The 26,349-nt window shown below is 40.6% G+C and overlaps 4 protein-coding genes across 10 annotated transcripts; 2 read left to right on the top strand and 2 right to left on the bottom strand.

Annotated features, from left to right (window-relative positions):
• Positions 1-88: 88 nt before the first annotated feature.
• On the top strand, positions 89-7,203 carry nudt2 (nudix (nucleoside diphosphate linked moiety X)-type motif 2). 4 transcript variants are annotated; one of them, XM_028405550.1, is made up of 3 exons: positions 89-224; positions 6,373-6,503; positions 6,586-7,203. In XM_028405550.1, exons 2-3 carry the CDS (start codon positions 6,377-6,379, stop codon positions 6,906-6,908), a joined length of 450 nt encoding a protein of 149 aa, XP_028261351.1. In that variant the 5' UTR covers positions 89-224; positions 6,373-6,376; the 3' UTR covers positions 6,909-7,203. The 4 variants fall into 4 exon arrangements, with proteins under 4 accessions (XP_028261351.1, XP_028261349.1, XP_028261350.1 ...); XM_028405548.1 differs by lacking the exon at positions 89-224 and adding an exon at positions 5,565-5,681; XM_028405549.1 differs by lacking the exon at positions 89-224 and adding an exon at positions 5,713-5,865.
• rfesd (Rieske (Fe-S) domain containing) lies at positions 1,517-4,017 on the bottom strand. The gene is made up of 4 exons (XM_028405546.1): positions 3,930-4,017; positions 2,853-3,013; positions 2,219-2,253; positions 1,517-1,938 (listed from the first exon to the last, which is right to left on the bottom strand). The coding sequence occupies exons 2-4, from the start codon at positions 3,007-3,009 to the stop codon at positions 1,651-1,653; spliced, it is 480 nt and encodes a 159-aa protein (XP_028261347.1). The 5' UTR covers positions 3,010-3,013; positions 3,930-4,017; the 3' UTR covers positions 1,517-1,650.
• A 5,415-nt stretch (positions 7,204-12,618) lies between the features above and the next one.
• Positions 12,619-19,215, bottom strand: ube2r2 (ubiquitin-conjugating enzyme E2R 2). 2 transcript variants are annotated; one of them, XM_028405533.1, is made up of 6 exons: positions 18,598-19,215; positions 18,100-18,289; positions 15,726-15,812; positions 15,516-15,613; positions 15,038-15,172; positions 12,619-14,955 (listed from the first exon to the last, which is right to left on the bottom strand). In XM_028405533.1, exons 2-6 carry the CDS (start codon positions 18,274-18,276, stop codon positions 14,670-14,672), a joined length of 783 nt encoding a protein of 260 aa, XP_028261334.1. In that variant the 5' UTR covers positions 18,277-18,289; positions 18,598-19,215; the 3' UTR covers positions 12,619-14,669. The 2 variants fall into 2 exon arrangements, with proteins under 2 accessions (XP_028261334.1, XP_028261335.1); XM_028405534.1 differs by lacking the exon at positions 18,598-19,215 and having other exon boundaries at positions 18,100-18,314.
• On the top strand, positions 18,178-25,863 carry ubap1 (ubiquitin associated protein 1). 3 transcript variants are annotated; one of them, XM_028405513.1, is made up of 8 exons: positions 18,180-18,314; positions 19,630-19,796; positions 21,023-21,069; positions 21,195-21,319; positions 21,574-22,380; positions 22,481-22,633; positions 23,178-23,279; positions 23,414-25,863. In XM_028405513.1, exons 3-8 carry the CDS (start codon positions 21,030-21,032, stop codon positions 23,552-23,554), a joined length of 1,368 nt encoding a protein of 455 aa, XP_028261314.1. In that variant the 5' UTR covers positions 18,180-18,314; positions 19,630-19,796; positions 21,023-21,029; the 3' UTR covers positions 23,555-25,863. The 3 variants fall into 3 exon arrangements, with proteins under 3 accessions (XP_028261315.1, XP_028261314.1, XP_028261316.1); XM_028405515.1 differs by having other exon boundaries at positions 19,630-19,805; XM_028405514.1 differs by lacking the exon at positions 19,630-19,796 and having other exon boundaries at positions 18,178-18,314.
• The last annotated feature ends 486 nt before the right edge of the window (positions 25,864-26,349 follow it).

Here is a 26,349-nt window from a genome sequence, read left to right as displayed (position 1 = left end):
GACAGCCCAACCGGCGGAGCAGGAGCAGCAGCAGCGCCCATGGGCAGCCAATGCGCTAACACACAAACAAGTTGTCAGTCGGTGGAAAACACAATTAACGACGAGGAGAGGGCAGCTTCGCGCCCCGGTGTCCTGGACCGTATGAATGGCGTAGGCGGATAAAACAAAAGTGTCACTGGCACAGAGAGAGAGAGAGAGAGAGAGAGAGAGCAAAGGACTGAACCGTGAGTGGTCTCGCCTGACTCAGCAACACGCACAATGTAGAAGCAGCGCGCGCCACTACACACACACCGCCGTGCAGGACATGACAGTGTTGTTTGGCTCGCTCAGACAGACTTTCGACAGATTGTTGTCTTTTCAAAGTTCCATCAGACCTCCAGCCTGTTTCACACAGAGACTCTGAACAGAAGCTGCTCTGAGGTGCAGCAGCATGGGGTGCAATGTTAATGATAGTGATCATGACAAACACAATGAGCAAGTGTTGGGCTATTTGCTGACACGGGAAGAAAATATAAACACAGTGAGGCTGGCTATAGGGGGTGTTTTTGTTGTGGATGGAAGGTAATAAGGAGACCTGGTAGTTCCCTCTTGGACACACTCCACGGCTTCCAGAGCTATTTGAGAGGAAGAATAGGCCAAGGTTTAATCAGAGCCTCTTGTGTCATTCACAAACACAATGAATAATGCACAACATAAAAGCAGGCCTTGTTTGAATGCCATGCGACACTGTAAATCCATGCTGCGAGCACACACTCCTTCTGGTGTAGATGCTAAACACTTTCCCCTGTGTCTGCTCTTTATCTTGACAAACAGCCCTCCACTTGACCTTTTGTAAATGACCACCTGCAGATAACTGTCCCTGCCTTGTGTCAAGATTCACAAGTTGACTACATAATCATATTTTAATATTTAACATAATGTAACTTTGTGTTCAGCACAGAGCCCTTCTGCTGTGTAACCCACGGCTATGTGCATTCCTTGATTGTATCTAAAGTGTCACATAGACAAGCGCTGGCTGAGAGTTAGCTGTGCTACACAGACCAGCATCATCATTCATGCACACAGGAACATTATTTACAACCCACAGCCTTTTGGTGTTATCAACTCATGGCGTTTGTAGCTCTGTGGGCCATGTTGCTGTCTTTTTACATCAAATGGTTAAGAACAGGCCTTTAGCTGAAAAAAGGCTTCATGGTGTTGTCTCATGCCACATTTGTGCAGCTACAAAATGCTCTGTTGTGATTTTTTAATGTTAAAATGATTCTTTCCACTTTAGGAGCTCACTGATCAGTCTGAAGCTTCTTATCTCATTGACTCATTCACATTATGCATAATGCATGAAGACTATTGAAATGCAGAGAGCTAGTTTCCTGGTGTTTCTGTCCAATTTGAGAGGACAGAACCACAAATCAAAATTCATCAGAAAGTTTATTGAATGAATGAAATGATGGTTTCAGCATGCTTTGTATTAAACATCTTCATCAAAATGCAATCTATTTTAAAACCAGCAGGCCCTTCTGATTTTTTAATATAGGGCATTAAATGGATGCCATCAAAAATCCTCCCCATACCATCATCATGCAACCACTTAGGGGAGATCAGACAACACAATAAAAGAGACTATTGAGATGCAGTCCTCATCCACTTCTGTCAAGATGATTTCTTCTCAGCTGCCTCAGCTTTCGCTCGTTCCACTTTGCCCTTCTCTCCTTGGTAGTAGTCTGATTCGATCCAGCTCGGCTCCTTGGCCAGCTTGACATAGACTTCTCCATTAGTCTCCGTGACCGTGTGGACCCGCTGCTTCACACCTTTGGAGTACCATTTGGGCCCAGGTGGATTTTGACTGGGGTCGGTGCCCTTGTACAAGCCCTCACCTTCGGCTAAGGATATCTTGTACTTGTGCTTTGGACAAATAATGCACAGCCTGCCATCAAAATCCTGTGTATATGTGGAAAGAAAGCAGTTAACCTATGATATATGAGTTCAGATTAAGTAACAGTGTAACATTAATTATATGCAAATTTGATATAATAATTACAGTCTCCCTCTGTGCCTCAGCTCAGATGCTTGTAGGCTTTTTAGTGCAGAATTAATAAAAGGAGAAAGCAGAGCAGAATAAAAACAAAAAGCCTGATACTTAAACTTAAACAGCATTTTGTTTTTCTTATGGGTCAGCCAAAGACACAACATCTAATCCTTTAAGTCATGTAAACCTCACCTCAATGTCTCCATTCTGCAGCATCCCCCCAGCATCTGTGGACAGGATAGAGGATCAGTGTATTGCAGACTAAGCACACAGTTTGTAGCACACTAACCTTGTGCTGACTGGACACACTTTCAAGACAATATGTGCTAAAATGTTCTTTGGACAACATAATAAGGCAGCTCACTGCTGAATGTCCAATCACCACTTTTATGTGTTAGGACACAAAATCTCATTTACAACAAATCTGATTCAGTTACACTCTCAATCAAGTGACAGATTACATACATATAGCTGTTTTTTCCTTTTCATTTTCTTGTATAGAACTTTTAATTCACATATTTTGGTTTTAATATTTATGGCTTTGTCATACTAACATGATGTTGTAGAAAATAAAAGGCAAAAACACTATCAGAGTGACTCCTGGGTTCAGTCTACTCAAGACACCAAAACTGTGTCAATGTCATTTCACAGTTTCATGCAATATTATGTAAGATAATATTGACGTGATCTAAAGTGTTACAAAAAACATTAGTAATCTAAAGTAATCCAGCAGAAGATTTTGTAATTTATTTCCTAATGAGCACATACAGGAAAAAGACATTAAGCTGCAATTATTTGAGCTAGGTTATAGAAAATCTGTACTCACGATAACAGTATGAGTCCATGGCATAGAAGGCTCCTTGGTGGTAGATAATAAGTAAGTCCCGACCCTCAAGTGTTCTGAAAGACTGCTTTGCTTCTATCAGTTCATCTTTCTTGCCCACCAAATGAAGCCCGCCTGCTGGTTGCTCCTTGTCCTCCATGACTCTGTGAAGGATAAGCAGGGAAATATCAGAATTGGATAAGGCGATGTGCAGTTCATCAGTAGTTTATAAGACTGGGCTTCATTATCTCACTATCTGTGTCATCTGTGCAGCAAAGAATCCATGCTGTGGCCTACTTTACGTTTAAGAACTTGCACTTCACGTGAAAACTGTAGCATTTGGATTTGTCAGTGGGATTATTGTGTTGGCACCTCACATCCCAGCTGTCAGATTAAATTAAGTACACAACACCTCTGGAATACTCAGGCAAGAACATCTCTTGGCACTGATCAGCTCGAAGGCAAACTTACCAGGAACTAAAGCATCAATCCCTGATATTGAGTCACCATCACTTCTTAATCTTCAAGTGAACATATACAGCCCATCATAATAAATAATAAAATGCAGTCAATATTATTGACGTGTGTTTCTCAAATGCAAAATAAGAGTGCAATCAATATCTGAGTAGTTGCTGCACATGACCTGCATTTAAGGGTTAAAGATGAGTTTGGTTATTCAGAGGCCACAATGCTACATCATCTGTGTAATCTTCATGACAGGCATTGTATACCAAAAATGTCTGGATGCAAGTATGATTCATGTATAGAAGAATGGGATAATGAGTGCTTCAGCGCAGGCTGAGTAAGCACAGTATAGTAGCAGAGTCACATGTCCTGAAGCCTGTGGCTAAAGCACAGACAGCTGATATGAAAGAATGAGCTTCAGAACAGCCAAATAATTATTTAGGTCAGGCCAAAAAATCTTCAAGTGAGCCCACAAGGACTAAAGGATATATGTATATATTTACATGGGCCTCTCAAAGTGTTTCTCAACCGCTCTGTTTGTCTGTCTCTGACTCCCCATGTATTTGGTTCTACTTGAAAATAACAAAGTGCATATAACCCCTAATTTAGATTTACCTTGAAATGAAGCCGTTTGTCTCCTCCGTCAAGCTGAACTTCTGTACTGCTGACAACTTGAGACTGCAGTACGTGCGTGCGTGGTCCATTTATTTTATCTTCTGACACGGGCTGTCTTCAGTTGGCCCTACCTACACTGGGTACATTTCTTATCTGTCTCACACAGGCACAACAGATATTTAACATATGAAAAAACCTTATATGTTTATAGATTCATTTGGGTCATATAGTCATATAGTCATTGGGAGATATTTCCATTAGGATTTTTAAATTAACAGATTAGATTAACACAGGGCCTATACTTTTTAATGATCCTTTTCCCTAAAATTCTGGTTTATTTTCTAGCTAAAGTTATTACATTCACTCTCATACACCACATTTCAAACATTTTCAAAGGAAAATATTGGAAACTCTCCTACATCCTACATTTGATTTTTAGTATAATATCACATTATACTACATAATACGTCATCATAGATTGGATTCCTGCATTACAGTACAAAGCTGTTGTTCCGCCCTGCGGCGCTGTGTCATAGTTTCTAGTCGGACCAATTGTTTTGCCTGCAGCGCTCAGTCATATTTCCTAGTCGGACCCATTTCGGGGACGGACCTGTATGAGCACAAAGGAATCATTCACGAGTCTGCTTCATTACTAAGTTTGGTCCGATCTTTGTCTATAAGTAATTAGTTTGATTGCCGTTGCTAGGCAATCAAACTCCTTTCTTCTTCTTCTTCTTTTTTATTCCTCCGTAAGTTTTTTTGGCGCAGCGTATCTTCAGCATACATTGACCGATTTCAGCCATTCAACTATCAAAATCTTAATCTCACAGAGGACATTCCGGGTCAACTTGAAGTTTTTTTCAAAAATTATAATTTTTCAAATATTAAGCAATTTCGGTGTCATTTTTAACATGGGAGTCTATGAGAGAGCCCTTCAACGAGGGTCATCTGCCAAATGTATCTCCTCCTACAAATTTCAAGCTACAGACACCATTTTAGTCTTAAAACGCTCATTAGATGCTGCTCTATCAAACTTGTATTCAGATCTTTCTAATTCCGGATCGTTTCTGCACGCAAGGCTCTCAAAGTTGGAGTGGTTTTTTAAGGTCTCCTCTGCTGTTACCATGGTGACAGGCTGACACACAGAGGCATACTAAGCTCTGATTTGCTCTGATTCTCCAGCAATTCAGAGCAATCCTTCACATCAGCGTTCAAAGCAATGCTTCAGCTGCAGCAATCAAACTTGCATTTTCTTCAGGAAATGCCCTTTTCTAGTTTGATTTATTTTCATTAGGAACGTCTGAAATTTGTTGTATAGATGTTTTGATACAAAGAATATTGTTTCCTTTTATACTTTATTGGGTTAAAGATCACAACAGACGTTACACCTTTTTCGGTTTGATCTTACAGTCTTACAAAAAAGAAATGTGAATGAAGGAAAACTTAAGAAATAAGACATCAATCCTCAAACAGAAGCTCTGGAGTTTCTCTTCTTATCGTTTGCTGTTAACTGTCTGTCTAGCTGTACAAGCTGAAGTCGTACTGCGAGGGCAGAACACTGTTATTATTAAAATGTAACAATAGTAAAATACTGTGCACATTAAGTATTTTTATTTTTTCAAACCGGAACCATTCTACCCGTAATAAAGGCAGCCGGACACACTTCCCGGTGCACCGCTGTGCTCCCCTGTGCTCTCAGCTCGGTAAAGAACCAGATAGCGTCCAGTTAAATCGTATCATCTTGAGCTGACAGTAAGTTGTAAACATGTTTAAACATAAAATGCAAACTGCGTATAAGACCTGCAGTCTCTGAGCATTAAAACTGAAACAGCGGCACGGCTGGAGAAAGAGAAACGGAACAAAAACAAAAGCTATAAAAGCGACTGAGCAAGTCCAGACCGTATGGTATCTGCAGGCAGAGAAGACAGCTAACATGGTAGAAGATATTTATTTACTAGTGAATAACGTAGCTGCTGTGTTGCTGTCAATCTATATTGTAGGTGGAAGATAATGTGTTGGTTAATATTGTTTAAGAAACACTGTTCATATTTGATGTATCAATACCAGCTGTGTTGTAAAAAAAATCCTCATGAAGAATTTTGTTTAACTCCAGATGCACACTGCACTGCTGGACTTTGTCCTGACCATGGTCCTGACAGGCTAACTCACCAGTTTGTAATAAAGCATTGGTATACGGTGTGGGCCACTACTCTGCAAAACATAATGTGGAACACTTTTGTGTGTCTAACCATTCCGTAGGAACATTTAATAAGACAGGAGATTATTTACTCTCTACATAAAGTAATGTAAGTTTCCCTCTAGAAAGTGTATCTGTAGTCATGAATATAACATAACATACAATACAAGATAATGTGTCTTGTGGCTGTATTTCTGCAGCTGGAACATAATACAAAAATTGTTTGTGTGTACCTTTGTTAAACAGGACAATGGCACTGCGAGCCTGTGGTTTTATAGTATTTCGACGCCTTGCCAACTGCATTCCCCCTCCAGGAAACATTGAGTATCTCCTCTTGCAGACCTCCTACGGAAACCACCACTGGACCCCACCCAAAGGTATGAAGAATACATTTTCTTTGCTTAATAATAGGCACTAATTAACCAAATTCTACATCTACTGTATTATGTTGACCCACAGGTCATGTGGACCCAGGTGAGGACGACCTCACCACAGCTCTGAGGGAGACCAAGGAAGAAGCGGGCCTGGGGGCTGAGCATCTTCGTGTGATTGATGGATTCCTTCAGGAGCTGCACTACGAGGTGCGAGGCAGACCCAAAGAGGTGCTGTACTGGCTTGCTGAGCTAAAGGACCCAGGGACAGCTGTGGCTTTGTCTGATGAGCATCAGGATTACCGCTGGGCTCAGCTGGAGGAGGCTTGTACTCTGGCAGGGTACAAAGACCTGCAGGACACACTGAGAGCAGCACAAAGACACTTAGAGGCTCAGCAGGGAAAACAGTGATGTGTCACAAGGTAGACTAAACAGAGGGGATGTTAGAGGAGAGAAATACCTGCCAGATGGAATGTGGGACACTGCTTTTTTTGGTAGAACATCAGATAACATCTATCCTGAAAATACTGCGTAACTACGTAACTTACGTAATTTACGTAACTGAATGATTCTGACTTTTTCTGGTTTTACTGCTTTGTCTTTACTGTAAATTCTTATGCAAGCAAATGAGTTTCTGTAAAAATAAGCCAGGAAGAAATTTTCTTGCTTAGTTCGATATGTCTTAATAAAAAGATGCAAGGATGCACCGAGTTTACTTCTGTAATTGTGGTCAAGCTGATGCCGAGGCCGCCACTGACGTCATCAGCTCCACCGTCTCCCACCTGCAGACGCAGCAGCCTAATGCCTTCATGGTTATCACTGGGGATTTTAATCATGTTAACTTGGACAGAACGCTTGCTGACTTCACACAGTATGTGGACTGCGCCACTAGGGACAATAAAACTCTGGACTTGCTGTATGCTAATGCACAGGACGCATACAGTGCCACTGCCCCCCTTGGCAGGTCAGATCATTACCTAGTTTTGCTCCAACCAAGGTATGTGCCCGTTGTCCGGAAGCAGCCTGTGTCCACAAGGAGTGTGAGGAGGTGGACACAGGAGACTGAGGCGGCCCTGCAGGACTGCTTTGAGTGCACAAACTGGGATGCACTCTGCCAGCCTCATGAGGAGGACATCAATGGAATGACGGACTGCATCACAGAATACATTCAATATAACAACAAGCCGTGGATCACCAGCCACCTGAGGACTCTACTCAACGAGAAGAAGAGAGCCTTCAGGTCTGGAAACAAGGAGGAGCTGCGGAGGGTGCAACACCTACTGAGACAAACTGAGGGAGAGTAAGGACTCCTACAGGAGGAAGCTGGAAGCCAATCTCCAGCAAAACAACATGAGGGAGGTGTGGTCTGGAATGAAGAAGATCACAGGATGTGGGGGGAAAGGGAGACTGACTGATGGCAGCAGGGAGAGAGCTAATGAGTTAAACACCCACTTCAACAGGTTTAGCTCTCAGACTGCTTCTGTCTCCTCTATCCCTCCCCCTCCAACCACTTCTCAGTTCTCCCCTCCTCCCCCCACGGTGAGGTGCTGCTGATGGGTGCTGGCGGGTCCACTGTCTCCTGGATCACTGATTACCTGACAAGACAGGCCACAATTCGTCCAGCTGGGTGGTGTCCTGTCTGATACGGTGATGAGTGGTGTAGGAGCCCCACAGGGCACTGTGCTTTCCCCATTCCTGTTCACCCTATACACCCTATACACAGCATTGCAGCCAGTGACACCAACAGACTGAACAAACTGATCAGGAAGGCTGGCTCTGTCATTGGCTGCAGACAAGAGACCTTTGAAGCAGTGGTGGAGAGGAGGACACTGAACAAACTGTTATCCATCATGGATAACCCCGACCACCCTCTCCTCCCTGTACTGGACAGACAACGGAGCGCCTTTTCCAAAAGATCTTTCCTGCCTCATGCTGTAAGACTGTACAACACCTCATCTTTGTGCCAGAGATAACACAGACTCAGTGCTGTATAGGACATGTTCTGCACAAGGTTTTGCACAAGGTTTTTCTTACTTTCAAATTTCACACTGTTGTTCTTGTATATCATATCATATCATTTCATATCTTCATACCAAATTGCACAATCCGTTTCAGACTTATATTTATACCTGCATTACAAATTGCACATTTTTGCTTCTGCACCTGTGTTTATATTTATCTTGCTGTTAATAATGTATACTGTTTAATTTTACCGTTGGAGGTATATTTGTTATTTATTTTGGTATGATTGAGTGACTGTATTTGGCTGCTGCAAATTTCCCAGCTTGGGATGAATAAAGTATTTCTATTCTATTCTATATCCTGGGATATAAATAGCAAGGTCAAGTTTAACAGTAAAAATATGTTGTAGACAGCAGATGCTGCCATGTGGTGGGGACAAAAACTATTTTCCCAAAATTGTATTTTTAGCATCACAGGTCCAAAACACTGAAGGTCACTCAATGGTTTTGATGTGGGCCCTCTGAGAGAAGATAAAGCCCACTACAGGGAAGAAACACAGAGTGAATGTTTAAAAGGTATAATTTATATACCTTTTAAATCTATATTTTATAATGACAGAAAAAGCACGAAGGCAGACGAAGACTTCAGCTGATTTTAAACCATCAAAACAAACCTGAGATATACTTTTGTATACCAGAAATTAAAAGCAAGCAAGTAATGGATATCACAGTATGAAGGTTCTCAGTCATTCAGGTCATATTCATTGAGATGATTGAAGCAAGGCGTCTGGACTTGTAGTCCTGAAAAGTCTACAAGTCCAGACGCCTTGCTTCAATCATCTCAAAGTAATGATATCATTTTATTATGCTAGTAAGACTGGCCATTTAAGCAAATATTATGTAATGATTCCAGCTCATTGTACCTATCATCATAAACGTCAATGAACACTGAGATAACCATAATGGTTGGGAGTGATGAACTAAATGTACTACATAATTATTCAAAGATATGCATTCTCATGCAGAAAAATTGAACCGTGAGCACTGTAAAACTAAAAACATTACTGTAAATTATTGTTTTATTTTCCACAGAAAGTGGTGTAATCAAAGTTGGGCTGAAATCTTGACTCTGCTCACTATTGCTTACTACTACACAGGTACGGTACTTCCTTTGAGCATGAACCTCATGCTGCAAACGTTATCAGCCTCTGCTGAGCGGATGAAATAGGAATCATTAAAGATACAAATGTGCTCTCTGACTCATAAAGCAAAATGGAAGTGCTTTCTTTAATTAGCTGCTATTTTCCACAGGACACACATGAAACTGCAGGGAACAAAGGAACATAGAGGTGGAGGTCAGTGGGAGATCTTAGAGTGACCTTTGTCATTTTAATTTGATGAGATACACGCTGTCAAGAAAAACTGATGAACATTCAGTAAAAGCTGCAATCAGTTATTCATTTCATGCCGGCATGGCATACAGGCTCTGCGCCCACTGTTAAAAGCGATGCAATTGTTCTCGATTAAAATGACCTTCATGATAGACGTTTACTGTGTAGCTTTGTAACCGTTTTATTTTATTATGATTTATGGAATATCCTAGTATCATCTTTACACAATCAAATCAGAATCAGTGAATGTATATTACTAATATATATTTGTGTGTTTGTTGCTGCTGTTTTGCAGTATAAGGGTTGTGTAGCAGTAGGAAAGTTCCTGTGGTTTGGGTGGACCAACCCTTTGGGATAAATGACCTTTGACACACCAATAATTCATGTAGCATGTAGAATAGATGGTCATTCTGTGGCTTAAAACAAGGTTAAAACCTCTCAGTAGGCCTTAATGACATACTGTTTTATTTTGAATGATTTTCCAACTTTCCAACACAACAACTCGCCATTTGCATATCACTGCTAATTTTACTTCCAAACCCAACTTAATGCGTTGCGTTGTCTGTTTCTCATGAAACAGATGTCAAAGCTGTACTGCAAACAAACCCCACAATGTACGTTTTTTTTTTTACAATAGAAACTTTATGAATGACATTTTCATCCTCACAAAAACAAAATGATGAGGAAAAAATGAAGTAAAATCAAAGATGAAACCAACAAGGACAGCGTCAACATCAATAGGTGCGCACACGTTGTTGTGGACAGGTGTGTGACCATGAGAAGGCCTAGAGGGACCTCACAGTGATGGTCCACACTTCAGTTAATACACAGTTGTGCATACACAGGCTCGCTCTCTTACACTCAACACTCAAACACACACAAAGAGATTAAATGATCTACATGATTTCATTCAGTTTGTGTATGTAACATTGCGTATGAATAACATCTCAATGTGGTAGATTGCGGCCCTTTTACTGAGGCGTTTCTTTTTTAATTTTTCTTAATAACAGTTGGTGGCTTTCCTTCCCTCAAAAGATCTTATTTGCTCCGCCTGCCCTTATTAAAAAAACAAGGCATACATTTCATTTAAACATGGAGGATTCTATTGAGGAGCTATCATAAAGGCTACACTAAACCTGCACCGTGCTCTATCAAAAGAATAATGTGGACTCAGTTTTCTAAATTCATGATAAAAGTAAATAAATAGTTTGACATTTTGGGAAATATATGTGCATTTGTTGTAGAGACATTGCAACAGAATTATTGTATGAGTTATTATTAAAAAAAAAAACAAAATGCTGAAATAGGGTGAGTAGGACTGAGGCCTCCAGGTGACAGCTGCAGGGTTGTTACCTTAACTTTCCAGCTGTTTTAACAGGCAATTGAAATCAAGATGTAGCCCCAAAGAAAGTTCTAAACAATCTGCTGTAATGATGCATTTTAAGGTGTGTGCCAATAGACTTTGAGAAGTCACTAATTCTAGCCGGCACAAAAACCATTTACAACCACAACCTGTTTTTTGGCATTTATATCTTTACACAAGGATGTAGATCTGCTTTTGACATTGTTGGGGACCTAAGATTCCAATGGAATTATACCCTTCCTGTGCCCAATGAGGGGGTTTTAAGAGGGAATCGAGTTATTGGTAGGGTTGGTCCCCTCCGTCCATGCTAAACCTACGCCCTTGTCTTTACAGATATATGTTACTTAGTGGTCTTTAAAGGTGCTGGTAGAGGCTTTAAGTAAAGTTCTAACTAAAATAGCACATATTCAGTCATCTCATGTAGCTTACCAACAGAAAGCATATATTTCCCAAAATCTTAAACCATTTCTCTGGCAGACACACAAGATTGGTACTCTTCCTTGCTTACTGTGATTTAACATCTTGTCTATATGGTGAGGGATGGTCAAAAACCACATCACGAAAAGTTCAGAACCGCTGCCATCCATTCATCTCCTCTTGTGCAATGATAACAGATCCATTAAAGGTCCAGTTCAGGAGTGGATATCCTCCCCACATCATCAACAGAATCCAGTTTCTGTGAGCATCCAAAGCACACTGGCCAGGAGAAAATGTGTCACTCCTTTGGCTTCACATTAAAATCCAAAAGGCTTCTCATAAAGAGTTAACTCAGCAATAAATCCACTAAATGTGTCCATTGCTCTGTTGTCTTTAAAATGAACGGTTGGGGGTCTGTACTTGGTTTCCTTGGCATAAAATCCATAAGCTGGAATCCCAGGTTTGCCCCAGTGCTCTGAAAAGTTGAACAGGGCAACAGATTCCTAAAACATAGCTCAAAATGTGTACTTGATGCAGCTCAGGTAATATTAGTCACATTATGCTGTTCAGTGTGGTCAAAAGCTTAATACTGAATAGGGAGGTTTTTAAAGCCTCAGTCGATTCAGGCCTCCCAAAACAGCACCAACAAAGTGCCAACACAACAAACTGGACAAAGACCAAAAGGTCATTTGGGTGAACTTACTCATGTGACAGAAGTCCGCACCAAATCCACAAAAACAAAGAAAACCCTGACATCTTAACTAATATGTAAATGTAAATATACACACAGGCAATCAGTGTCATATTCATTCAAATGTGTATCCAAGCTGCATGTTGGTTTTGTCCCTGGTGATAAACAGACTCTGGATGTGGTGTAGCACAGTAACAACATCCAATTTTCACTAAGTTGCATTTAAGTGTAAGCTGGAGTCACAGCGCCAAATAAAGAGAAAAACTAAAATCCAATCAATTGCAACATAATGCAGAGCTTTGTGTTGAGAAAGAATTCCTTACAGATGTATGTTTTTATTTGACACTTGTCTACCAAGAAGAAAACAATTTAGAACCAGCAGCAGCACTCTGGTTTAAACGTAAGCAGTAGGACTGGAGACTTTCAGAGCACTCTTCTAATCTCTACTCTTCTAACACCCAGTGATGCAGAAAGTAAGAAAAACCGACAGAGGTGAGGAGCAGTTTAAGATTCTCTTTGACTGTTTTTCTCTCTCAGTGAAAGTCTATTGAGGCCCTGAGGTTTAAGAGGCAGAGAGAGGATGCTGGAGGCGACGTGAGAAGAGGTCCTAACCTTGTTCACCACTAACCATGTAACGCTGCTTTGAGGGATCATGAGGGAGATGTTGGGGTGGACACTACTATAGGTGTACCCAAAAGGGCAGAGTCATGACAGAGCCTCTGTTTGCAAGTTTAAGTTGATTGCATCAAAGTTGAACAGACAGGCGCGAGGTGCAGAGATAGTCTGCCACACTGAATGACAGTGACAGGACAGGCTGGCCAGCTCGTCAATGGGATAACAAGCCAAACCGCTAAGTGTCTGTTAGGCAGGCTGTCTGAGTCATCCCAGGAAAAACAGAGGACCAGTCGGGGGGGGGACAGTGTCAAACGAGGAAAAACATAGAAAAAATGGCAACAAGGACAGAAAGCAGACAGATCTTTCTTTCAACACGGACAGGACAATCTGACAACAACCAGCCAGAGCCGGCCAGCCACAGTGGGGTTCAAGAGACCACAAGGACACAATGTTTTCATCATTTATCAAAATTACAAAAAGTTATTCACTCATCATTTTATCTTTAAAAAGTGAAATTGCAAAAAAAAAAAAAAATAAATGCCGACACGAAAATTTTGCACATGTACAGAGAGTAATTTAAATATGTATGTAACTACCTTGGGCCTGAACAAACACACAGATAAGTATGTAAGAAACTAAATATAGAGATGTGAATAATCCAGACATTTTGCTTTGTCTGGCGTCAGTATCCTGCACTCTACTCTTGCATACCATAATTTACCGTGGAAGAGAATGGCTCATTATCACATTTTTTAAATGGAAAATATAACTTTTAAAGGGTTCAGTGTGTAGTACTTAGTGGGATCTTTTAGCAGAAATGGAACATACTCTTTATAATAGTAATGATGATACCTTTTTGTACACCAATCTAAAAGCTGTCCTATTGTTGGATTATTGTAGAAAATAAGTTATGTGACTGTGGATTAGTTTACACCTGAAGCCCAAGTACCACTGCCAAAAGTGAAAAGCTAATTTCTACATCAACACTACAAAGCAAAAAGCCTGAGCTGTATAATGTTTTCATTTGCTTACAATTAGCTTTGCATCTATATATGAACATCCAAAAATGGACAAACAAAACACTTCCACAGTTCAAAACATTTAACAATAATAACCGTATTTAAAAGCTCTAACCTATCTTAATGCAATTCTTAAATGTGCACAGCAACCTCATCACCTGATATATTATGGCTACTCAATGACAATGATCTTATTTTCGAAGTAGCAACTGATCTGTGACGGCCACTGGAGATGTTTCGACAAGTCTGGAAAGAAAGATGAGCTCAGTTGCAATTTGCAACATCACCACCTGTTCCCACTAAATCATACACTCTGATCCTTTAAACATCAACAATCCTCTTAGGGTGCTCTCAAACTGTGCTGTAAAGTTTTAGTCTCAAACTCTGCAAAACATTTGATGCCAGAGACAGAGTGCAAGCTGTAATTAAGGCAAACGGTGGAAACATCAAATTCTGACTCTCAGTGAAAACAGTACCAACAAACTTTTGCTAAAAAGTTATGTAACAGCATCTGAGAACTATTATATGACCAAACATGTGTATCTGTTTAATAAATGATGAAAAGTTTTTGGCAGTAGACTTTTGAACCCACTCTATGTGCAAAAACACACACACATGTGCACACACAGACAAACACATACACACACACACACTGAAAAAAATAAGGAAGGGAGGGAGTAGGGGAGTTGGCAGGGACAAGTTATCATCCAGGTCATCATGAGTCTTCATTGCCAGAGTCGTCTTGGTTGTCATAACGTCTGGTGGATGTCCCGCCGTCCTCCATGGCGCTGATCCCCCCGGCTTCACCTATGGACTCCATCTCGCTCTCGTCATCCTCCTCGTCATCCTCTTCCATGTCGTCATCACAGAGGTCGTCATAGAGGAGGTCTGAACTGCTATCCTGAGAGGGAACACGGGTCTGGATGCAGTACTCCGCCAGTGTGGTTGGTACCTTTACACCATCACGCTCAGCCTCCGCTGCTGTTGACATCACCTGCTTCCTGTTAGCAAATAGAAGTACTGTTGTACTGACTGTAGGAATAACCATATGTTTAAAGAAAGTACAGTGTTTGTCTGTATTACCTAATAATCTCTGCATACTCCTTATCTTTGCCTTTACTGTCCCTCCATTTGCGAAACATAACAGAGGCATCCACGTTGGCTGGAGAGAAGGTGTTGGGCTCATTGAGCAGGGAGATCACACTAAGCAGGATGGTTCTGATCATGAAAGAACAGTACACAAATACACAGAGAGGCATAAATAAGGACACTCTGCTATCAGATTCTGCAGAGAGAAACAAAAAAAAAACTATAAACAGGCTTTTTGAAACTTCACCCCGTCAGACAGACATTACACCACCTCTTCCCTGTGTGGCTCGAATACACGCTACACCCAATCTGATCTGGTTTTTAAATACTCAGCACTTTGCCCAACTTCTGTGTATTTTGCTGACATGCTAAATTTAGGAGAGCTACAGAATTAATTTATTACTTTTTTTAATGTTTTGAAGTATTTTTTTCCTTAACTGTATATACAAAACAAGGAGTGTTTAGAAATTACCTGACATTCTGGGTGGGGTTCCACCTTTCAGAGGGCAGCTCCCCACTCTGTGGGTCATCGACAGGGGGGTGCAGGATGGAGATGCACACATCTCCGTTCTGCAGGGAGACCAAAAGAAACTGTACAACATCTATCATGATAACAACATATGTATATTTAATGCCTAACAGCTCCATATCAACAAAAGCAGAAAGAGAATGAAACATTTACCTCATAGATGTTGGGATGCCACATCTTGGTGAGGAAGCGAAAGGTTGGTGGGGAGTAGGGGTAGTCAACGGGGAACTTGATGTGAGCCTGGAAGAACAAACACATGTTCAGAGTCAGAACATTTTACAGACCTCCATCAGGTCCTGTTTCAGTCCTTTGAGCCTGCTGAAAAAGAAATAAAACAGGTTCCAGTTAACTGCAATACCTGCTGCACTTTTATTGGGCAGGCAAAAGAACATCTTTTGATCATCTTATCATCAAATATACATGAAAGAGAACAACATTTCACAAGCATCTCAAAAAGAGTTTGTCCATTCTGGAGTGTCAGAAGAAATTGGCTTTTTTATTTTTTTTCGGGTCAAACCACGGTGCTGCATTAAAATAAGCTTCCTTTGACTTGAATTGTCTTATCTCACAAGTTGTTGAATAGTAGGTATTATATAGTATAGTATATTATAATAGTATAACTACTGCTTCCTGTACCCTTTTATTTGGAACATGTCTTATTCAACCATTCCTGCAACTATACTGTGAAGCAGCTGCCATCATGTTATTAGTAATTCCAAATTATTGGTGGCAAAATATTTGATGTAGCCAAGCTGTATCCAAGATAAGATATCATCATTTCTCCACACACATACACACATGTGGGACAAGTCTGGATACATCAACTGTTTAATTTCCCTTTTAGGAGCCATGCAGAAGAAAGTTAACAGATAAAGCTGGTTGTTTCTACAGTCAGTAGGCTTAAATCTGGTGACTGACTTGGCCCATCAAAGTCTCCTAGTTTCTGTCACTTACAAATGATGTGGCTGTTGGATGAAGGTCTATCACAACCAGGTAAATTTTGGCCAGGCCATGACCACCTGCGTAATTCACTGATTAGGTGTAATAGTTTGTAATTAAACAACAATCAAGTCTTTTTTCCTAAACATTTTTTTTCATTAGTTTTTTTCCTCGAATGCTTAAGCGGTCTGGTTTGTCTGTGTTTCTGTACCTTTTACATAATACAATGTAAAGTAACATAAGGAATATCTACTAACAACCTTTTATGGGGTTGTTAGGTCAGATTGCATAAAGGTGGCATAATGTTCAAGATATTTATAACTGGCTTAATTATAGATCCTGTTGTTCCTGTTATATATAAGTCTGTTGTTTCTTCTAACATATTTTACTTTGCATGACCAACCCCTTTTCTATGATAGAACAATACATTTTTTGGCTTATAATATGCAGAACTAATAACTTCTTTTCTTTCTGATGCACAAATTAATTTGCACTCCTGTTAATTAACACAACACAGCCAAGAGTAAAATGCATGCATGTGAAGCGTGGCACACAGAAGTTATTAATTATATGCTCATCTCTTGATTACAAATCCAAACACTTCTCTCTCTTCTGTACATGTTCAAAAAGTTCTTGTCACTTTAGCATAGCAAAAAGCATACCCATGATATATTCAAACTGCAATCACACCAAGATCAAAACATTCCTTTCTCTTTGTGGACTTGAAAGTGTTGTCAGGTTGGGGCATGTGTGTTAGTATGTTACATGACTCCTTTAAAGATGTGGAGGCTGGATAAATGGTAACTCTAAAATACCTGCCAATGTGGCTATAATAACAGACTGTCCAGGGTGAACTTTCACCCATGGCGCCTGGCCATGACACATGTAGGATTATACAACACTAGAGCTCCAAGACAGGCATTTTCTGCACTGTGCTTCCTTATATTTACTTATTTTTGTGTATCTTACCTCAAGGCAAAAAGAATTTAGGATGTGAAATAATATGCAGCAGAGATCAATTACAACACACACACACAGCTTTGTATTTTTTGGCAATACTGGTAGACTAGTGCCATCTACATGGCCCCAACTTGAAAGCGGGCCCTCAATGTGCTGCACTTTTTAAATGTTTCACAATAAAGGTACAAGTAAACAGAGGAAGAATCATGCCCTTCTCTCTTACTCTTTCTCTGAGCTGACGTGCCATTTAAATTGGTCTCATAGCTAAAAATAGGTATCTGAAGCTCAACCATCGTACAGAGAGAGGGGTGGGCAAGGAGAATGAAGGGACACTGCAGAATGAGTAAAAACTAATACAATATATAAATGGCTGGCAAAAATCTTTGATCACTAATGGCTTGAAAGTGTAGGTCACTTTGGTTGTAGAGCTGGACAGTGTCACTCTGGATTTCAAAATTGCAGCAATATTTTAGTATATTTTTGTATACTTTGGAAGAAAAAATTGGTCAAGAACAGTCAAAGTTAAGACACATCGTTTGCTTCTGAATCTATATGGGTTTTACGAATGGGTCCCATTAAGTAAATATGATGCTTTGAAAGGTCTGAGTAGTGAAAGAGTTTGCCCCACCTTAAAGTAACCTCCTTCATACAGGGTATTTGGGGGCCCAAAGATAGCCACTTCCCAGTTGTAGAGGTCAGACTCCTCCACCAGAGTGATGCGGAAGCCCTCCACTGGCTGCTCCTGCAGAGACTTCAGTTCCATCATCAGGGCCTTCTGGGAACTAGGGGTCGCCTGGTGGGCCATGTTAATTCCACTTCTGACCCCAGTGACCAAAGTGTAAGGTAAGAGGACAGAAATATTATGATATCGTCAGAATTACCCTTACATTGGTGTGCTTTTCAATAATAATCATATTTGACTTAACAAGAAACACCGCCAGTGAAATCTGCAATCAGTCTATGTAAGTAAAAAATATCAAACCTGTTTATATATCAAGTCTGCTGATAAACGCTACAAGAGAATTCAAACACAAACAGGACATGTGGCCTGCCAAGCTAGCTTAGGTCAGTGGTTTACTTCGCAGGCCCTTCGTGGGGAAAAATCAAAGTTAATAAAAGTGTTTACCTCTGTCTCCTTGCACTGTAATGTGTGTTCGTTTCGTTAAAGCGCAACCGTGGAAGGTAAACTCAATGGCTGTCCATGCTAGCCTGGCTATGTCTTGACAAAGAGACAGTGACAGGAGCAGTGGATTTTCTGCTAAAGCCTATGGCTGGTCCTCCTGTTGTGTTTCCGAAATTCTTTGTGTGCCAGTGTTGACAGTTGACATGGAGCAAGAATCAGTATTAGTCACGGTCTCCTGTGGCTCATTCTTGGGCACAAAGGTGGAATTTCGTTCTCCCTGACATCTCTCCGTGCTGCTGGTTCGGTTCGGACAGGCGCTCAGCTGATCCCTGCTTGTTTATGTTTGTTTATCTGCTCTCTGGCAGTCTCAACTTCTCCACACGTCAGCTAAACCCCTACCGAGCAACTTCGTTCAAATGGAGCAGATTTTCTGCACTCTACCGTCCCCTCTAACACACCTGCAGTCTAAAAGGCTGATTATTTCGAGCCTACGGTCGCAAAAAGGACAGTAAGTGAGAGGTTTACACTCGCGAAATACTGTGGATTAATCGATTTTTATTTTCCTCCCATCGATGCTTCCGGCTATCATTGCGCGTGTCTGCGGAACGTAAATTGCGTATGACTCTTAACGTAACGTGCGCGTACTCGATGCTGGAGAGTGACAAAAAAACCCAAAACATTTGAATGAGCACTGTTTTGACTCAATAACTACCATAATCTCAGTCCTAAGAACACTTGCACAATTAGCACCACAGTATAAACAACAGAACACGCTTTTAATTATTTCTAGATTACACTGTTGCTTTAACTTTTCTTTTTAAACAGAAGTTTAGTAAAGATCAGAAGATGCCTCTATCATTACTAGTAGAATAGTACATATTTTTCTAATAACGTTTCCGAAACCACATGTGTGCTTTCATTCCTGGTATGTCAACAAACCTGAATTTTGTGCCTTCGTTAGTTGGTTGTGTACCTGTTTAGTAACGTGCGCCTTGGATTTTGATGATCTGACGTCATTTTTCTGTGTGACGTCAGGCAGGAACCAGTGGAGGGGAGCTTGACAAATCAAGATGGCGACCTACGCTGAAGCAGGAAAGAGCTTTCAATATAAATAAAACCCATTCGGGGACCAGTGTACAACGAAGTGCCACCGTGATTAGACGTCGTTTAAATTTCGAATAGACAAGACGGAGCAGATATCGGTGAGAGGGGTCTGTATTTGTACACAAGTTCTGTTTTATTTCAGGGGCGGTGGCAGTAGGGAGAGCTAACCGTGCTATCCAGCCACATAACGTTACAACCAGGCCACTGGCGAAGCTAAGCGTATTAGCATGAACAGTGGTGGCATTTACTCAAAACCATTTGTTAGTCGTGGTGTTTGTCAGTTGATTTATTTATTCGGCCTTTATATTCCCCTAATACTATCTAAGCGAGTGCCATGCCTGATTCTTGCTTCCTACATTGTCATCGTATGTTAGCTGTTCAGCTAGGAGTAACCAATGATGGTAACAGCCTAGCTTGTCATAACTTATACAACAGTAGTAGTAGACATTTTACCTATATGTGTTCACGAGCAAATAATATGCTCCAGATGAGCTACTGAGATCGTGAAAAGATAACATGCCTTGAAATATGAGAATTATGATTATTGCAATCCTTTCGTTTCGTTATCGTAGTTATAGTTATTGTGACTACGATAACGTAGTTGAGCTGCCTAATTTGTTGTAGTTGTCACTGATATCTATAATATCAATGCTGACTTGTAACTCTAGCCGCGAGTGCAAGCAAGTTGTAATATAGTTATATACCGTTGTGTTTAACCATTTTAAGCTACTAATTGTAAGGAAAATTCTAACCTAAACTCTTTGCCTTTCAAGTTGACTTTTATTAAATTAGATAGAGACATGCGTCCAGATCACGAGACACTAGCCCTCCTGATCTCCACGGTCCATTTTTACACTGGTGGGTTTGTGACATAAAGATTTGATTTTTCTTTACACTGACATGTTGATTCAGATTTAACCTTCTGGAATAAGTACTTTCTGCCCACAAATCAATACCATTTTCCATTGAACGCCGTGTACATCAGCAGACTGATCAAAGCTCTCTGTTTAGCAAATTACAAAACAGTTGCTTCTTTGTGATGATGGTAATATCAGTCATTATTTTGCAGCATGACTATATAATAACATTATGTGACTGGATAGGCGCTGCCCTGTTATTTTTCTTATGCCCTGATTAAAACCATTCCAAAGTATCTCAACAGAAAAAAATGTTCTTTAAATATACAGACTCAACATTTTAGGCTAGATGTTTTCCAGAGGGGACTGTAGACATTTGCTTAAACTAGTTGCACAGTTAAATTTTTATTTGAAGACACATTCATTTGACCCCCTTGAATAACTAATGCACTGTTGTGTTTTCATAGACTCTAAATGGCTGCTAGGAAGTCTGGAACAGATGCATCCAACAATGGTAAGAGCATGTATTATTGTTCAAATGTAGTGTTGTGAGTAAAGTATACATCCAAGGTTCTGTAGTCCCTGTACTTCTGGTGTCTACCTATCTAAAGTGTGCACACTTTTTTTTCCTGCATGCAGGACCCATCAGCTACCTTGATGATGTTCCCTTCAAGATAAATGACAAATTCCGCTGTCCGGCAAAAGTGGGGCTGCCTGTTGGCTTCTGTTTGCCAGACTGTAATTCTTTACTTGGTTACACAAAGGTTAGTCAACTATACAAAGGGCATTTTAAACTGGATACACAATTTTGGTCAAATGTAGTCATATGTACCAAAGGTATGGCACCATTATAAAAGACTTCTTCATTTGTATATCCTGATGTAAAGGATGGAATTTGTTACCAGCATATTTTTTGCATCATCAAATTTTAATTTGAACGTTTTTATGTGTCTTTTAAAGGAGGTTATGAATCACTGCAATAATTACCATCATTGTTATTCTTCTTTTTAATCAACAGTATGACTTTTCTCTGGAGAGGCGTAGTGTACGCTGGGGGGTTGAACTGGCTGAGGCCAGAGCAGCAGAAGCCAGAGCAGAGGAGGCAGCAGCCAAGCAGGAGGCAGAGAGCAGGGACAGTTTGGCCCAGGACGTTGATGGAGGAGGTGTGAAAAAACCTCGGTCTGCTGTAGATGAGCAAGACCTTCCACCACCAGCACTGAATCCTGTTCTGGCAGGACTGAGCCACAATGCCATCCTCACTCCACTGCCTGCCCCAAGCCTTGGTCCCCGGAAAACCCAGCCTAGCACTCCTCAGCTGCACAGCCTCAATCTGGCTGACTTTGAGCGGGAAGAGGACCCCTTTGACAAGCTGGAACTCAAAACGTTGGATGATAAGGAGGAGCTAAGGAACATCCTTCAGAGCCAGCCCCAGCCTCCTTCAGTATCCACACCAGAGGTCTCTCATTTAGGGTCAGCATCACGTGGGAACAGCCCATCTCCACCCTGCACTAATACCAGCCTCTCAACCAAACAAGGCTTTACCCACAAACCTAACGGGTTGGTTTCCTTGCTGGATATGGACAGAGTTGGACATCCTGGAAGAGCAGAGTTTGAGACAGATGATAGACCCTGTAACATTCGCTCTCTGACTTTTCCCAAGCTCTCTGATTCTGGTGATCCAGAGCCAGTGAGGTACCGTCCAATCCGTATTAATGCTCCTTGTCAGAATGTACCCAATGGCAGCCCGCCAACCCTACCCAAGTCCCAAGTTATTGTAGCGCCTGAGCAGCCACCTAGTTACACCAAGAGTTGCACACCAAAACCAGTGAGTAAGGGGTAATACAGCATATGGGGCTATGGTTTATATATATATATATATATATATATAAGTATAAATGACCTACCTACTTTTCGTTCTTCATTAGGCCAACCAAGGACCTGCTGGACTGCCATGTGGTGGAGCCCTTCTCAGCATGACTCCTAGCGAAAGGCAGTGTGTGGAAACGCTTGTGGGCATGGGCTACTCTTATGAAGGTGTCCTACGAGCAATGCAAAGACAAGGGCAGAACGTGGAGCAGGTGCGACTCCCTCACAACTCACTGTGCAAAAACCTGGATTCCTGATGCTTTTGCTGTGGCATGGCATTTTGTTTGCTCCATTTGTGTGCTTTGGTAGTTGTGCAGAGTGAAGCATTAATACATTATATCTGTAAACATAGCCTTAAAATAAAGATTTTGCCTCACCCTGTCTGTTGTCTCAAAACATTGTGGCAATAGACCAGGTTCTGTACAGCTAGTATGAAAGATGAAAACTGTCAAGTTTGACAATGGCCACATTATTATGGTAACTGTCAGTGTAACCGGTTTCATAAAGTCCTATGCTGCATATACGAGATATAAACCAGATTTTTAGATGATTATCTTGCGTTGGAAATCAGCTATATAAAATGATGATCAGCAGATAGTAAGAGCAATACATGAAACCAACAGAATAATGAGGCAAAACTAGACATTTCTTAACTAGATATTTCTATTTTGACTGTCCTGTATAATAAAGTGAGTTTAAGCTATTAACATATTAATACTAAACACATAGTAAACATGTACTTGTCATGTGTCAAAGGTTCTGGACTATCTGTTCGTCCATGGTCGTCTGTGTGAGAGGGGGTTTGATGCCAGTGCTGTGGAAGAATGTTTAGAGATGTACCAGTGCTCAGAAGAAAAGGTTTGTGTAATTTGCCAAGTCAATAACATAAGATAAACTAACATAATACATAGATTCAATATGTTAAGTATTCATGTCGCTGAGGGGTATTAATGCTTGTAGATTACTATAATAGATATTTCCCATCATTCTAGGCCTTGCAGTTTCTTGAGCTGATGTCAAGATTTGGTGAAATGGGATTTGAGCGGGATGCCATCAAAGAAGTGCTACTGGTCCACAACAATGATCAGGACAAGGCTCTGGAGGACCTGATGGCTCGTGCTACAGCTAGTTGAGCCAGAGAGCTAACCAAAGCTCTACCCAGGGCATGCCTCCCGCTACCATCCAGCAGCCCCTGTCCTTCTGCCTCCTCTATCACACTGTCCTGCCCTTGCCTTGGCTGTGGAAAGGACAGCTGGTTGTATTTCTCTGTGCTAAAACATGCGGTGTCTCAGCACTTCTTAAAGACTGTGTGCCTAGAGTGGAGGGGGTTATACTTTTAACAATACTTCATGGTGGTGTTTTGGGTGGATTTTTACTGCTAGGTTATTCAACAATAGAAGGAATGACTGCGCTAAAAGGGAGAACTGGAAGAACTGAGTTGTGGTATTTGATGCCATTCTAATTTGCTTCCACTTGGAAGTGTTCATGAGGCTGCAGACAAAACTGCAAAACCCAATGCGGACAAGCTGGCGACATGCCCTGAGTGAATCACTGAAAAAGCAGTGTAAACTTTGGAAACACCCACACAATGACGCTGCCATCTTCCACTGCTTGCTGCAGACCTAATAAATGGTGGAGGAGATTGGGGGCCTTGAAGAGGCTCTCTTCAAACTGAATCTACTAATGTTAAAAAAAGAGGAAAAATGGCACAGTTACCAGACAGAGAACTGACTCTCAAAAAGTGCCATCTGTGCTGTGGTGCCCTGCACCTTTCACTCTGCTTTATGATTTCTTTCATTCATGTCTGATTTCTGATCATTTTGGGCACTTTCCATTAAGATTTCACTTTCCTTTCTGTCTTACAAATTGCATAATAGATCATTATAGGTCATTATAACTCAGAACATAAGAGTACTACTGCCCCGATACGCTCATTGACCTGCACTGGAATAGCCTAAAATAAAGGAGTGTCAGGGGGTGGGGAAGATTTCTCTGCAGGAAAGTTGGAAATATCCAAAATGACACGTTGGCACTGATGTGTCATGTACTGCACAGGCATACACATATTTCATAATTATTGACTTATTTAACATATTACAGTGACACTTTGATTTAAAAATAAAGAGTTTGATATGATAGTGTAAGATATGTTAACTTACCAATGTGATGCTTTTAACTGTCATGAACGTCTGTTTGCAGACTGGAGTGAGCAGTTAAAAAAAGTGAGGGTTGTTTTTTCAGCCACATCACAGTGCAATAGAGACATTTCATATTGTGTGAGACTGTTGACTGGCATTTTGAGCCTCGAGTAATTATTGGGAGAAAGGAATGTTGTTTAAGCCTTGCTGGAACTTTGGATGTAATTAGAGAAATTTTGGTTTCTGAGTTATTCTGTTATTGGATTTCATCCCACAAAATCTAATCAAACATGACTTTGAATTGTTGACTTATATATTGTTTTTCTCGTCTGTACTATGAAATGTGTGTTCATCTTTAATTTGGTCATTTCCTCTGTCCGACGTGAAGAAAAAAACCTTCAAAATCACTTTCCCAGATGTTGATTCAGTGGAATTTCTTGAAAGGAATTGAAGATCCTGTGTGGTAATGGATCTTCCCTCAGCTGCACCGAGGGCCTAGTTGGCAGTAATTTCTGTTATCTTGAGCTCTGTTGTTTTGGTGGGGATTGTGAAAGGCATGGTAACAGATTAAGGGCTTAAAGATAGCAAATTGTGACTCAGAACAGGCACTTTTTTTGGGGAAATGTCCAGCACTTTGTCCTCTGTTCACTTGCGAGGTCAACATTCTCACATTCTGTCTTTAACTAGCAAATTACCAGTGAATTTATAATTTCTTTTAAACCACAAGGTTTGAAAGACATTAACATATTGCACACACCCTAAATCAAGTACTCTTTGAGTAACATGTTAAACCAAGCAGGCTGACATAACATAACCATGATAGGTGTTTTCACATATTTTTATTTGCCTTCCTTTTATTTACTATGGTGAAGAAGAAAGGTATACACACCTAACAAACACGTAAGTGGTATTATTGTCTCGGTACATTGCAGTGTAAAGGTTTCTGGACTGCTTTGATGCCTCCTCACATTTCTGTTTTGAGTTTAAGGGGATTATGTTAGCTTCAGTTAGAGTCACATCTATGTCACTATAAAAAGAATCTAATCAACATTGAAATACTTTGATATGATGCTAAACTGTGGGTGAGGTGAGAGTTCTTTTTCAAACTCCCACAATGTGATTTACCAAATGTTCAATTTCCTCTTTAATTTGGAACATTCACATGATGAAATGTGCACATCTTTTCAGTGGTGAGACTGTTGATTGTTGCTAGTCTTGGTTTTTAAGCATATTTTTGGTCTCAAGAGTGATCCCAGCTGATTAAATGGAGTACATGAAGCTAGCTATACATCATGTACAACTGGCATGTGCCTTATTTCTTCTGTGGCATTTTTACTCTCTGTGTTCAGATGACAAGACAGCAACAATACAGATTTTGACAGATGTCCATCTATGTATTGTTAGTGACAACTAGAAAAATCCAACTGTGTGAGGCCTATTCAACAGAAAAAAAGAAGAAAAGGGAGGCCATATATAGATGGGCTGTGATTATAAAGAGTAAATCACCCTTCAATACAAGCCATGGGTAGCATCTATTACCACATCTGAGCCTTTGTGTGATAGTTCATTTTCATATCATACATTTGGAAAACATGCAACACAGCAGGCCATTGGATAATATACATAATATATAGCTCCAAAATATAAAATATTGTTTATGTGATTTTTGTAGTGAGAAGTCCAGATATTTTCTTTGATCATACTCTTTTACCTATAATTGAATTCAAAATAATAATACATCACGTATATGGATTTATGAAAATGGGTAAATGAAACTTACGTAACTGCAT

The sequence above is a fragment of the Parambassis ranga genome, chromosome 5 (genome assembly GCF_900634625.1).
Source record: "Parambassis ranga chromosome 5, fParRan2.1, whole genome shotgun sequence".
NCBI lineage: Eukaryota > Metazoa > Chordata > Actinopteri > Ambassidae > Parambassis > Parambassis ranga.
The sequence above is the reverse complement of the archived record's forward strand: the minus strand, read 5'-3'. Positions and strand labels throughout refer to the sequence as shown.